This window comes from Hibiscus syriacus, unplaced genomic scaffold (assembly GCF_006381635.1).
Source record: "Hibiscus syriacus cultivar Baekdansim isolate YM2019G1 unplaced genomic scaffold, ASM638163v2 tig00109992_pilon, whole genome shotgun sequence".
Classification (NCBI taxonomy): Eukaryota; Viridiplantae; Streptophyta; class Magnoliopsida; order Malvales; family Malvaceae; genus Hibiscus; species Hibiscus syriacus.
Genome location: NW_024062552.1, coordinates 136,806 through 150,915, shown reverse-complemented (window position 1 = coordinate 150,915; position 14,110 = coordinate 136,806). Strand labels below are relative to the sequence as shown.

At 32.7% G+C, this 14,110-nt stretch overlaps 3 protein-coding genes across 3 annotated transcripts; 2 read left to right on the top strand and 1 right to left on the bottom strand.

Moving 5' to 3' along the window:
* Window positions 1-1,637: 1,637 nt before the first annotated feature.
* LOC120212093 (probable calcium-binding protein CML23) lies at window positions 1,638-2,121 on the bottom strand. The gene has a single exon (XM_039210511.1). The coding sequence runs from the start codon at window positions 2,119-2,121 to the stop codon at window positions 1,672-1,674; it is 450 nt and encodes a 149-aa protein (XP_039066442.1). The 3' UTR covers window positions 1,638-1,671.
* Window positions 2,122-6,066: 3,945 nt separating this feature from the next.
* LOC120212092 (programmed cell death protein 2-like) lies at window positions 6,067-9,896 on the top strand. The gene is made up of 10 exons (XM_039210510.1): window positions 6,067-6,557; window positions 6,646-6,729; window positions 7,032-7,165; window positions 7,266-7,363; window positions 8,320-8,408; window positions 8,488-8,602; window positions 8,795-8,952; window positions 9,043-9,113; window positions 9,407-9,521; window positions 9,718-9,896. Exons 1-10 carry the CDS (start codon window positions 6,324-6,326, stop codon window positions 9,880-9,882), a joined length of 1,263 nt encoding a protein of 420 aa, XP_039066441.1. The 5' UTR covers window positions 6,067-6,323; the 3' UTR covers window positions 9,883-9,896.
* Window positions 9,897-11,952: 2,056 nt separating this feature from the next.
* On the top strand, window positions 11,953-13,880 carry LOC120212082. The gene is made up of 4 exons (XM_039210503.1): window positions 11,953-12,135; window positions 12,206-12,250; window positions 12,314-12,759; window positions 13,691-13,880. The coding sequence occupies exons 1-4, from the start codon at window positions 11,955-11,957 to the stop codon at window positions 13,877-13,879; spliced, it is 861 nt and encodes a 286-aa protein (XP_039066434.1). The 5' UTR covers window positions 11,953-11,954; the 3' UTR covers window position 13,880.
* The last annotated feature ends 230 nt before the right edge of the window (window positions 13,881-14,110 follow it).

Sequence of the window (14,110 nt, the reverse complement as noted above, 5' to 3'; positions counted from 1 at the left end):
GTGATATTATGGAGTTTCAAGTTCAAAGTGGTGAAGGTGGTGGTAGCTCAACTAATGAAAAAAAAATTCCTAATATTTTGGAATTTGAGAGAATCAATTTCAATGAATATTATGATGCTTAATACTTGTATCAATTATTTACTTTTTTTATTTAGTTGTTGATAAGTTTCATTGGGTATTGACCTTAAATATTATGTTGTAGTTGATTTGAATCATTTTGTTTCACTTGATATTATGATATTTAACTTATATATGCTATGACTTGTGTTATTTTTATACTTTTTAATATTGTGAACTTGAAAATAGTGTTATATATATATATTAATATTACTTTGAATATTATGTAAAATTTTAAAAAATATTATTTTATATAAACCGGTTCAACCGCGATTTAACCTGATTAAACTAATGAACCATATCTTCACCGGTTTAAAGTCGGTCCGATTTTAAAAACATAGCTCAAAAGTGATATTAAGTTGGTAAATAAGCATATCTCTTCGTTGTCTCATGTGGATTATGCATGGCCATGTCATCAATCATTGGCGGAGCCATTAAAGTGATAGTGTGTCAATTGATACTAAAAATTAAAAAGATTTTTTTATAAAGTTTCAAATAAAAAATATTAAATTAATATTAATATCAATTCAAAAATATACTTATTTTTTAGATCCAAATAAGTATTTAAAGTGTTTAAAGTTATCATTTTTAGATTAATTCTGTCACGATCGTTAGAAAATCATAACAAAAAAGTGACTCATATCACATTTATAATTTTCTGATTTTTTTTATAAAAATAATATAAATATAATCTTAGTTTTTTATTACTTTCCCCATCCCACTAAAATTGTATCTTATTGACTTTTCAAAAATTAAAATTTTTAAACTTTGACCGTAACTATTTTAAACATTTTAAAAAATTAAATTTTATAAGATATATATTTTAAAATTACTTGATTGAAGATTTCTAAAATATATTTTTTTTTTATTTTTTCAATAATAAATTTTTAATAATACAGTCAAAGTTTTAAAAAAATTGACCCAAAAAAATCAACATTTCAATTGGGAGGAGATACTATAAATTTATTTTATTTTTTAAGATATATATAATTAAAATATTATATTAATTAGTATATCAAAACGAAATTCCCATAGCATCTTTATATCTAATTTTGAGAATTTATGTCATTATTAATTGGCTTGCCTACAATAAATTTTCTAACCTACCCTTGCTATTCGCTGTAAACATAATAACAAATTCTAAAAAAAAATCCTATCAACTCAAAATTTATTAATGACATTTACACATCAATTTCTTTCATTTAAAACTTGAATTCCTAAAATCAATTTATCAAATCATCACTTGAAAAAATATTTAAAAAAGAACAAATATTAAATATTTCACGTTGTAACAGCTTCACATGTTTTCGAAAACTAGCATTAATTTATATTTTTTTAAATTTTCATTTAAAAATAAAAAATAATGTTTATGTTTTATTAATCATGTTTATTTAATTATTATAAAACAAATATAGAGCCGTGAATCAAGGATTAAAACCTTTAAAAATAAAATATTATTAATTAATAATAACTAGAAATCAAAAGAAATCTTTTTAAAACTAAACAAACAAATTAATCTAAAAACGTGTAAAACGGTAAAACCCTAACCTTTTTTTAAGCATTAGTCATCATCATCTTCTTAAACTCTTGGAAATCAACGTTGCCATCGCCATTTTCATCGAACTTACTAATCATTCTTTGACAATGGCTCAACGAAAATTGCTCCCCCAACTTTTTCAACACAGCGTGCAACTCGCTGGCCGAAATCAACCCGTTCTTGTCCAGATCGTACAAGTTGAACGCATCTTTCAGTTCTTTGCTGCTCATCTGGTTTTCATCTCCAGCGATTCCATCAAAAGCGATGAACTCGTCCAGATCGATATAGCCATTTCCGTCTTTGTCCATCTCCATCATTATCTTATCGATTTCGTCGGAAGAGGATTCGGAATCTAAAGTGCTTAAGGCCAATTTCAATTCGTCGCGACAGATCATTCCGTCGCCGTTTTTGTCGAGCTTGTTAAACACTCTCTTCATCTCTTCCATTGATCCTAAAAAAGTCGCCATTGAAAATAATTTGAAATACACACAAAAAGTTATATATGTTTGGGTTTTATAGAGAGACAAATGTTCGTACAACGACACTCGTGGTGAATACAAACTAGGACTTCTGTTTACAGCTAAAATTAAGAATGATTAAATTGCAATTAAATCACACTCTTTTAATAAATGTATTTGGATGGGACGTTATAAATGTGGATCGGCTTAAATCAAATTTATGCTTAAAATTTCGTAAAAAATATAATTTAATAAAAAATAATTTTTCTTATATTTTTAATTGATTTATTTGGATAAACTATTTCAAGTGGATTATATTAAGATGTGGGTGAATTAATTCTTTAAAATTTTGTTTAAGGGGCCTCTGAAGTAAAACTAAATCAATGATGTCGTCCATGTTTTTTAATTGTATTAATTTTATTTGATAAATATTTATTGTTATAATATTGACCTGATAATTAACTGTGTTGACATCGTAGGCTATAATACTGACATAACAATTTATGTGTATACGGTGATATAGTAGAAGAGTTGAACTGGTTTTTAACTAATTTCATTGACATAATTGATTTTTTTACTTAATACAAAAGCATAATTTATTTTAATTAAAAGTATAAGGGTTAATTTAACCTTAAAAGATAATTTTAAAATTAATAATTTTTTTGAAAATATATATATATAAATATTGTAATTGCTTAAAGAATACCAAACGGATATAACCGAGAGTAAACCAAAATATAACATGATTTACATTCTCAGTAGTAATGTATAATTTATCAATTAGCATGAATAACATTGCAGCCCCTCCAACTTACTTTATCTTTCTCAAAGAATTTACTTTATGACGCTAAAGCTAAATGGTAGAAGATTGCTTAACTTTCTTTCTTAAATGCATGTTTTTTCTAACTTTGTGAGAAAGGTCATACGGTACAAGGATATACGTAAAATTTTATGTTAGCGAGGGTGAACTTGAAGTTTTAAAATTTTAAAAGAGCAAACTTGAACTTATAAAAATTTATAGAAGTGAAAATAGATTTTCAATAAAAAATACATAGAAAAATTCTAAAATATATAATAAATTTAAATTTTTAAGGGATACTCCCCCGCCTTCATTCCATCTGGGAGGTATGGCATACAATTCTACTAACCTCATTAAAGAAAGACTCGGGCTCAATATCAACATGGAGGGTTACAAGGGATGGTCATTTCACTCGAATTTAATGAGACTTCGGTTTAATTTAGCTTGGATTAGATTTTTTTTAAAGGTTAGAGTCATGTAGGATCATGTTAGGATCTAGGGATAAAAAATTTGATATGATCCAATATAATATCATAATTATTCATTATATATTTAGATATAATTACAATAATATATCTTTTTATTTTACTTTTATCAATTAGGTTCTTATTTTATCTAACATAAATAAATTATATGTACATATTTAGGTCAGGTTGGGTCATGTCAGATGTATATTAGGTTGGGATTAGGGTCATGTGAGTTATGTTGGAACTATTTTTTAGTTTTTTAGGGTCAAGCGAGAATCGATTCAACTTAATTTGAAAAAGATCGGGGTTTCAAAAACAAATAAATTTGAAGTCGCCATCGACCTTTAAATTTCGCCTGATTTTGGGTGGGTCTAGATCTCCCTTTTGCGGTTGAGGGGGGGAGGCGGCTGCAATTGGTCCTCCCTTGATTGATACTCCGATGTCGGTTGCTGACATTTGGAAGGCTATTTGGTGTCATGGGGATAGAGTGTCTTGGGATAGATTGGTTTGGCATTCGGGCCATATCCCTAAACAGTTGGTTCTGTCATGGATGGTTGTCTTAGATAGGGTTCCAACTAAGAGTCGTTTGATATCTTTTGGCATGAATATTGATAGTATGTATGTTTTGTGCATTATATTAAATCTCGTGATCGTTTATTTTTTTACTGTTCTTATTCGAAACAGATTTGGGAGAGAATTTTGTTGGCTTGTAATGTGAAGAGAGTGGTCATGGATTGGGAGTTGGAGCAGGGTTGGGCGTGTTGTAATGCTAAGGGTAAGTCTGCTCTGTCCTATATATTTCGGTTAGCGTGGAACTGCTTCCTTGCTTTGATTTGGAAGGAGCGAAACTGTCGAGTTTTAAAGGGAAGAACAGCTCTGTGGAAGCGCCATGGGTGTCGGTTAAAAGAGCTAGTGCGATTGAAGGTCACTGCTATAACAGGGTGTAAGTTGAGCCGGTTAGCTAGTCATAGCTGTGAATTTTGAGGTTTGAATGGGTAGGTAGTGTAGGTTTTTTCTCTGCCGTACAGTTTTTTTTAATCAAAGAGATTGTTGTATCCTAAATTTGAAAATTTAGAAAAACTCATTTTCTCTAGAAGGATCAACAAATTATGAATCGAACAACCAATAGCAACAGTGCATACATACAATGCGCATATTCGCTCATACTAAAAAAATTATAATTCATAAACAAATTCATTAGAGATAGTTGAAAATAATTTCGGTTCGATTTAGAAAAATATTTTTTAATTTAGTGGTATTTAAGTTAATTTAAAACTTTAATTCTAATTATGAGTTTGAATCATGTTTGAATTTGTAAAGTTTGAATAACTAAAAAATAATAATAATATTATTTTAGACATTAGCTAAGTAATTTGATTAATACGTGATGTGATCCGTAATTTTATTGTTTATTCGATCCCTTATTTATTTTAAGTTCAGTTTCTTTTTTTGCCAAATTTGAACTCTATTCTCTTCAATCATTTTTACAATACCTAAGTAGTTTTAATTTTTGTTCAGTTTAGACTAAATTTGGTATGATTTCTTTGTTTCTTCAATTTTTCATTCACTCTAAGTCTATTTTTGATTAAATTTGAACCATATACTCATCAATCACTACATTGTACATATATAACTTCAATTCATCTTTTTGACAACAAATTATTTATTTTTACAATTTAACTCAATTTTGCTTTTTATTCAGTTTAGTCATTTGACTACAACTCTTTGCAATTTGTTCCTTCTAATCAATTCATTATCTCGTTTATACTTCAATCAATACTATATCCCAAAATCTTTTTTTTCCCAAAAAATGAGATTACAAACTTCTTATACAAATTTAAATCACATTTGAGTTATAAAATAACATTATAAATCTTATTTACACATGTGAAAAAAATATGATTATATTTATATCTTATAGAGAGAGTAATTTCAATTAAAATCCACTAGAATCATATATTCGATTTAATTTGCTAAAAAATAAATTATTTGAATAATGAAACAATAATAATAACCAACGGATGTTAGTTCAAGTGGTAACTAGCTTGATATTGCTTAAACAATATCTCATGTTCAAATCCTTGTGTATACAATAAATCTCTGCCTAGATACTCATCCACCAAAACCAGGTGTGCGATCCGGATTAATCCAGATCTAGAGGGCAACAAAAACAACAATAACATTAAATTTGACTAACTTGATTTGATAAAATAATCATATAATTTTACCCCTACTACAAAAAGGTCACCACATGTAGGTGACTTCCATTGAAGTCATACTCACATGTGGGATACTTTGTGTTATTATGAGAATTCTTTGGCAATTTTCTAAATAATTTGGGAGTTGAGAAGTTTAACTAATATTCTTTGATAATAGGATGATTTGTGTATTTCGTAAGAGAACTATCGAAGACATGCTGAAAAAGATTAAAGAAGCTGTTGGTATTCAACTTAAGGGTATAAATATCAATAGATTAGATAGTATTAATGTTAACCTTTGTAATGCTTGGGGTATAGTCTAATCAATCTGTGTTTGTTGTAAGTAGGTTGTTTTTAATCTTCTTTGTTACAGATTGGTAGATTGCTTTGTAACATTTCTATGCTATTTAGATAATAAAATTCGATTCATCCAAAAAAAAAAAAAAAAGTCTGCTTAACTTTAACCCCTAAAACAATGGGCCGACCTACCAAATTTTAGGGTTATTGATTCATCACCATCTCCGGTCTGCGACTCCTCTGGCTAAAAGCCTAAACCTAGTACGATACTCTCCCCTTAAGCCTTAAGCTGCACCGCCGCCACTGTCGCCTCCCGCCAGCTGAATCCACTTGCTCCAAGTCCACCACCGCAGCTGATTCTTCAGTTCTATTATCCCTCTGCTGCATCTAATACAAGTAAAAAGCTTTACAGTTTTCTTCACTTCATTTTATTAAGAAATCGGAAACGAAATGGATATTGACGGCAAGGGAGATTCCATGGATGAGCTCAGGGGCCTCCGAATTAGTCCTCTTGACGACGACGACGACGAAGAAGACATCGTTTTAGATGAAGATGATAATGACGAAGATGATGGAGAAGAAGAAGAAGAAGATGAAAATGTAATTCTTGGGTTCGTTGAAAAGCCTGAGCACAGCAGGTCACTTCTCCGTCAACAGTTTCCAAGCAAAGCGGGAGGCGTCCCAGTAAACTTCATATTCTTCATTTTTGCTTACTATTTGAATATTAAAAACGTGCATTTTTGGGATTTTTATGGTATTTTTTTATTTGCAGGCTTGGTTGGACCCCGATAATTTACCCTCAGGAATATCTGGTGTTTGTGACATATGCGGAGAACCTCTGCAATTCCTACTCCAGGTACACTTTTTTTTTTGTAATGTTCTGTTTGACTTGAGTTCTACTTTGAACTCGAATAAATTCTTTTCAATATTGTATTTTGTTTTAAATTTTTGTTGTATTAGAAAAGTATGAGTGCTTGATTACCCTTCTAAGTCATTCTGCTCGAGTCGTTACTTGAAATTCAAAACCTGAACCTATTTTGATAGTTATAGACTTACACTCTGGAGTTTTTCTCTTTGATTTGAATTACCACGTGCTTGTCAGACAGAGGGGCAGAAGAAAGCTGATAGTGCTAATTTTCATATTCATTGAATTCCTAGGTTTATGCTCCATTAGTCGAAAAAGACTCCACATTTCATCGAACATTATTTGTATTCATGTGTCTGTCCATGAAATGTCTTCTCCGAGATCAACATGAACAATGGAAGCGCCATCCGGATAAGCAATCGAGGAGGTATATCAACAAATATCTGTCAAGTTCATGCCTTTCCCCCTCTCAATGTTAGAATTTTCAATGTTCTTTATCTTTCTGAGTTATGTTTTGTTTTCTCAAGTGTGAAGGTTTTTCGTTGCCAGTTGCCTCGTACTAATCCTTATTATTCAAGTAAACCCCCTGAAGGCAATGCGGCTGACAAACCTTTAACCCCTGGAGGTAACTTTGGAATTTTTTGGTATATTACATCTATGTTTGAGAATATAACTAAGTTTGTGTTTGTGTAAGATCTTATAATCTCACCATTCACTATGTGCTTAATTTGAAGGGATGAGTTTTGCATTAAGTTACCAGCTTTTGGTTTGAGTTGTCTTGGGCAGAGCAATAGGGGTATGTTGTAACAAAAAATAAATAAATTGAAAGAAAAGAGCTTGCATTTCCCTTCTTTCTTTAGGTGGAAATAGTAGTAGGAAGGAATTTTCTTTCATTTATATCTTTCAAATTTAGTTCATCCATAAATGGGAGGAAAGAAGAGGAAGCTATCAGCATTTCAAATGTAGTTGTTTAATTCATCGTTGATTTCTTTCTTTTCTTTTTCATCAAACAAACCGGTTTCTCAATTTATCCATCTCTTCATTTTTCCCACCAAGATCATGTATACGCTGGGATACTTGAGTCTTGTTATACAAGTTTTTCTTTGCAGATCGCTTGATTTGAAATTTTCAATAGATTTGAGAAGTGACTGAAAGAGGGAAGCTTCTTAAATTTTTGATGTAAAGTTTCATATGAAACCATAGTATTACTTAAAAAGGATAGTGAAATAACAGAGAAGAAAGCATTTTCCATCATGAGAATAATGATTCTCGAATGTATCCATGCAGTATGGAACAGCTGTGAGTTCCAGTGCTGCTGATTTCATGCTCTTTTCTTATTTTTGGTTCTGTTTATATATGTCATTAGATTCTGGCATAAGTTGACATTGAAGTGGGTTTTTCTTAATTACCTTGTCTGTGTTTATATGCACTCGATTTTTCCTTGATATTACTTTATAGTGATCACTTTATTCTAGGGATCAATATCATCTTCTTGTATCACTGCATTACCCAACTCAAATTGGGTTCATCAATTGCATTCACGCTCATAATGTGTTTTATCCTCGTGTATTCATGTTGCAGTTCCACTCTGCAATTGGTGTGGCACCTGGAAAGGAGATAAGTTTTGCAGTAGTTGCAAAGTAGCACAATATTGCTCACAAAAACACCAGGTAGTTGTTAAATTCTAGTTATTTTCACTTGTCAGGAGTCTATTTACCTACTTACCTTATCTGTTTTATCACATTTCAGGTGATGCACTGGCGCACGGGTCATAAACTTGAATGTCAACAGCTGAGTCTTTCACCTCAGTCATCTGACCCCAGTGCATTCCATGGTGGAATTGCACAAGTTAAAGCCCAAAAAGGCAAGTATTAATTGATATTACCCTGGGTTGTTGACTTGTAAATTGGCATGTTAATCGCCAGGCTTTCTGCCATTTTCTTCTGGGATAATTTTTAAGAATAGAGTGAACGTGTGTTTAAACTGCAGAGTCTAGACAAATTTTGTTTGATGATATTTCTGAATTCTCTCTTGCTAAATTTTGCATTTTAAACAGTTGCAAGCAAGAGTTTATGGCCAGAGTATGAGATGAAAAATGAACACGAAAGTGAATATGATACTGAGATGTCTGGAGATGAGGGACATACCGATAATTCATTAATAATGAGGAACAGGGTTGATGATGCAACGAAATCACTTATGGATAATTTTGAGGTTTTGATACTGGCACTGTTGGCTGTTGCAGTGGCTTGTTAACGAATTCTTGTTTTGATTATCTTAATGCTTGCATCCTTTGTTGCGTAGGGGGATGGTGACAAAAAGAGTTGGGCTTCTTTCCAAGAGCGGATAGCCAAGGCTCCTGAACAAGTTTTGAGGTGAGAAATTGTACACTTTATTGACTTCATGTGCACCATCAGAAAATACTTGTGCGTTGGGACTCTGTCATGTTTATTTTGCATAAACCATAAAGCACCCTGCACAGGTTGCATTACCTTAATATGGAGGATGGCATCTATGTTGCTCCAACTCTTCATTTTTCTTGAAGCATTTGTGTCCAACAATTGTTTCATACTCATGGATATGGGGATTTGATCTCCAAATGATCTTCAAATACATTGAAAAACATTTAAAGAAATCTGATCATATATGTGTCTTTTAACAATGACAGATATTGTAGGAGTGCTGGTTCTAAGCCACTGTGGCCTATCTTAGGTGGTCACCCTTCCAAGGCTGATATTCCCTTGTGCAGCTATTGTGGTGGTCGCCTATGTTTTGAATTTCAGGTACTTGCTAATATTACCTTCATGGAAGCCCGGTTATCTATCAAGTTCAAAAACAAGAGAAAAAAATTTCAAATCTGCATGATAATTTTTTGTGGATCTTTTGTTGATTTTAGAAATATTAATTCCACCTTGAGGTCTTCATTGTCACTTGAAAAGGAAGTCTCTAATACAAGTTCTATGCAAATTTGTTGTTCAGATATTGCCTCAGTTGCTTTATTTCTTTGGGGTGAAGAATGATGCAGATTCTCTTGACTGGGCAACGATTGTGGTATATACATGTGAAGCCTCTTGTGAAGGTGTAGGTTACAAGCAGGAATTTGCCTGGGTACAACTTGGTACTTCTATTAATTGCCCTTCATAGCCCCCCCCCCCCCCCCCAAAAGAACATGTTTTTTGGGAAAAAATTGCTCTTAATGACAAGTTTTGGGATATTTGCTTGAAATTTAGTTTAGTGGAGGCAATTTATTGTTTTTGATCTTAGGATGTGTAATGGTGGGTATTTATCAAACAGTAATATCCCCTTATGACAGAATATATTGTATGGTTTCTTTTCTGGATACAAATACAATTGAGATTCTAGAGGTTGAAACTCGGATTTAGGGGAATACCAGCTTGTTTCATAAAATCATGATATTTCTCTGAAATAGCATGGTGTATTAGGACAAGAACATTTTATGGATCTGCAATCTGGTGCAAGGAACAAGGATGTCATCTGCTAAACTTGCCACCATTAGAGAAATTTAAGTTATGGTTAAGAACATAGACCTGATATACTGTAGCACGTGGAGCACAAATAACTTTGTTCCAAAGATTTTCTTCAGTGAATACAGCTGCACTGTTCTATAAAACCAGTACTGGAAGATATGCACGTAATATTGGAGAACGAAAACAGTTTTCTTGAACCAACAGGAGCATCAGGCGCCGAAAGAAGTGGCGGCCTGCCTGTATGGACACTGCATTAAAGAAGGACAACTGCACCAACAGGTTGACAATAGTTTCTGGATCTGTCACCGACTGCGGGTGTTACTTTCATCGGCCCACAAATTGGAGTCGGATCCGAAGCTGTGGTGGCCACATTAGTCCGTTTCATACTTTGGCAGCATAGAATTAATCAACTAATACACGTGCTTATGTAATGTTTTTAGTGTGACATTAATAGGGTGTATTTGAGTTGCATAGACGACGATGTATTTGTCTGGCATTTCCAAAAAAAATCTGGAAGAAAAGGGAGCAAGAAACTAGTGGCAGAGACAGCTCTCGTCTCCCTTTCAGTGAAACCTGCATTACATTGGGAGTATCAAAAACTACGGCCACCTATTCCTCTAACCTCTTGTTTGTGATGGATGACATGCACATGCCACTCCCCATCACCTCGGTATCTATCACCTCCACTTGCGAAACCCATCTATTCCTTAGAGGCCCCACCCTCAAGGATCAAGACCGCTATCTTATCTAGTTTTAATTATAAATTAGACGTTATTTTTATACCCTAAACCTCCAAATGCTAGTGCCCAGAATTTATTGTCTGAGAAAAAGAAAGACATACATCAAATTAAATTGTTGATTTTTAGATGTTACATGTGAATAGATTGTACATTTTAGATGTGACATGATTATATTCGTTATTTTGTGTATATAATAATCTTTTAGCCTTAAATCATAAAGTTGGACACAAATAGAAGGATGAAATAAATGAATATGTGGACTGAGTTTTGATAGTTGAAGCTAAAATGAACATCAAAATCCAAAGGTATACTATAACTTATCTGTCTAAACAGGGTAAGTGTCATTAAACCTATTGCACCGCGGAGCTACAAAGGTCTACTACTTCATACTTGAGAGGAGCCGAGCCAACTCAGAATATTAAGCATCACACAAAATTATTAATCCTTTCCAAAAATGTCATCAGTCTTAATCTTTTCTTTTTTGTGTCGATCAAATTTTTAACCGACGCTAACGATTTGAGGTGGATTGATAATAAAATTAAATATTAAAGTATTCAAGATTGAAAACAATTTGATGAAACAGGTATATAATTTAAAAGACAAATAATTCGTTAAACCTAAACTTTAATTTTTTGGATTCCACAAATAAAATTAAAAGAGTTCTTATGTAATTATTTTAATTATAAAAAATAGTCTATATAAATTATTTATATAGATTTGAATTCAAATATTTAAATACATTATATTCATACAGGAGGATCATTACGATACTGGAATTAAAGTGAACTCAAATATTCAGGGTTATTATTTGAATTTAAAATTGCCATGTGAATTCACGACCGATAATAAATATAGTATTAAAATCGGGAAAAAAATACAAAAAGGAAATCGAGAATAAGATAATCTCGGATTTTTTGATATTTTACTGTACCCGGCTTTAAATTCCACGCGGATTTTAAACCTTGCAGTTCAAATTGTAGCTTCGTTCATGGCGTCCGCTCAGGAACAACCAGAGTTGAGTTTGAGAGAGTGGGGTCTTAGAGCTCGAATCCGCCATGAATACACCGTTTCAAGAAGATACTCAGGTTCATTCATCAGAAACACAAGCTCATTCCCATCCAAGTTCACCATTTCCAGCGACACCTCGTCTCCAGCATGTTCATTCAAAGGTACCTCCCTTGCTCATCTTCCATGGACAGTTTCCTTTTTTAATCCCAAACTTTGGCATCGTTTTCACAGATGGGATCGATCCTTCCACATATTCATTCACCACAGCTCTTAAAGGTAACTTCTAAATCATCCATGTACCCAAACTTTACATGAAAAGAATCTGGATTTCTTGTGCAGCATTGCAGGCGCGGTCATTGTACAATAGTTTGGAATGCTCGCCAGAGGGGTTTGCTTTAAACTCCAAGTGGAATGAGGCTGAGAAGTACATTTGTAACCCTGTCTCGGGAGAGTTTCCGATGGAATGTTTATCGGCAAAAACGCTGAGCGGAAGGTCATTCCGAAAATTGGCAAACAAAATCAACCTTTCTGGTCCACTGGTTTACCCCTCAACAACACTTGAGGAAGAGGAAGACATTGCTGGCTTCCCCATTCCAGGTTCATCAGTTTTAGTTGACCATGTGATTCCAGAAACCAGAGGTGAATCCTTAATTAGAGATGCGGCAACTCAAAGTACTCCTACCTCTGTTTCAACCCCTTCGATCTTGGAGACACCATTAAATCGACCGGGAACTGAAACCGGAGATTCACCCATCTCTAACACCAAATCAAAACCTGATGAACAGGTACGTTATTTCTAAGACTTCAATAACACAAGTCAGATTTGAGTATTGTTGGGCTCGATTTGTCTCGAAAAATTTAAAGTTGAGCTCAACTCGACTTAAAATTTCGCAAGCTTAAAATTATAAAGCTCAACTAAAATTCGAAATCAAATTGGAGTTCAACCCAAGTTCAAAAACACGAACATGAAATATTCTTAGACTTAACTCAGTTAAAACTCAAATTAGAGTTTAGTTCATGCTTAAACTTAAACTTTTAGTATATTAAAACCTTATTATATATATTTTTTAAATAAACAACAACGTATAAATGTTAATATTATTAATAGTTTAAATTAAAAAATTAAAATTTTAACTTAAACTTTAAGTAAATGAAAATTTTATACTATAATTTTAACATATAAATATAAATATTATATATATATTTAAAATTATTTGTGAACTTTAAGTACATAAAAATATTATGCCGTAATTATTTTCAGTCTTATGCCCTTCAACTTGCTACAAGGAAGACCACAGTTGGAAAATACATGCCATTTTAGTGGTTAACTGATTTAAAAGATAATGCGTGGCTTATATTCTGAAGACAGAAAAGACAGGTAGGATTGGCTGACACAGTGCCGACTATTTAAGATGAGTTGGTCCCTCAGCACATCAGCTACGTTTTGAGTGTAAGAGAGTAGGCTGTTTTGTTGCAGAAATAATTGAGGCATGTGGGCCACTAAAGAATCTTAATTGGTATGCCCTTTTATGGCAACATAATCCACACCTCAAGTCTTGCATGTTTTGCCTCTTTTCTTGCACCAAGAATTCAACTTAGACATTCCCCACCAGCCAGTCTCTTTATCTGTACCCTTAATTCAACCTAGACATTAGAAACATGATAAAAAGTATATGCATTGATGAACAAGATTGATTGGTAATGTGGGTTTTGCAGGTTGAAGTGAAAGAAACAAAAGAGAAGAAAGAAGAAGCAAGCATGGAACACGAAGACGAACAGATTAGGACGAGAGAAAAGGGTGAAGAAATGAAGTGGAATTGCTTGTCATGGGTGAGAAAAAGGCAGAGAAACAAACACAAATTTACCTCCAAAATTGCATGTTTCCCTCACCTTAAAGGCTGCTAAACATGCCAAATATATATTTCCGAGGTATTTGCTTTTATTGTAAAACTAAACTACTCTTACTCATTTTTGTAGGATTAATTTTCTAATAATTATATTTTATATATGTTTATATAAATTATTTATGTTAATTTTTTGTAGGATTAGCTTATAACAAACTGTTTATGCCTCTTAACAATCTCTACGGACATCTTCTCCCTCAGCAAGTTATATTTTAGCAAAGATCAATTCTAC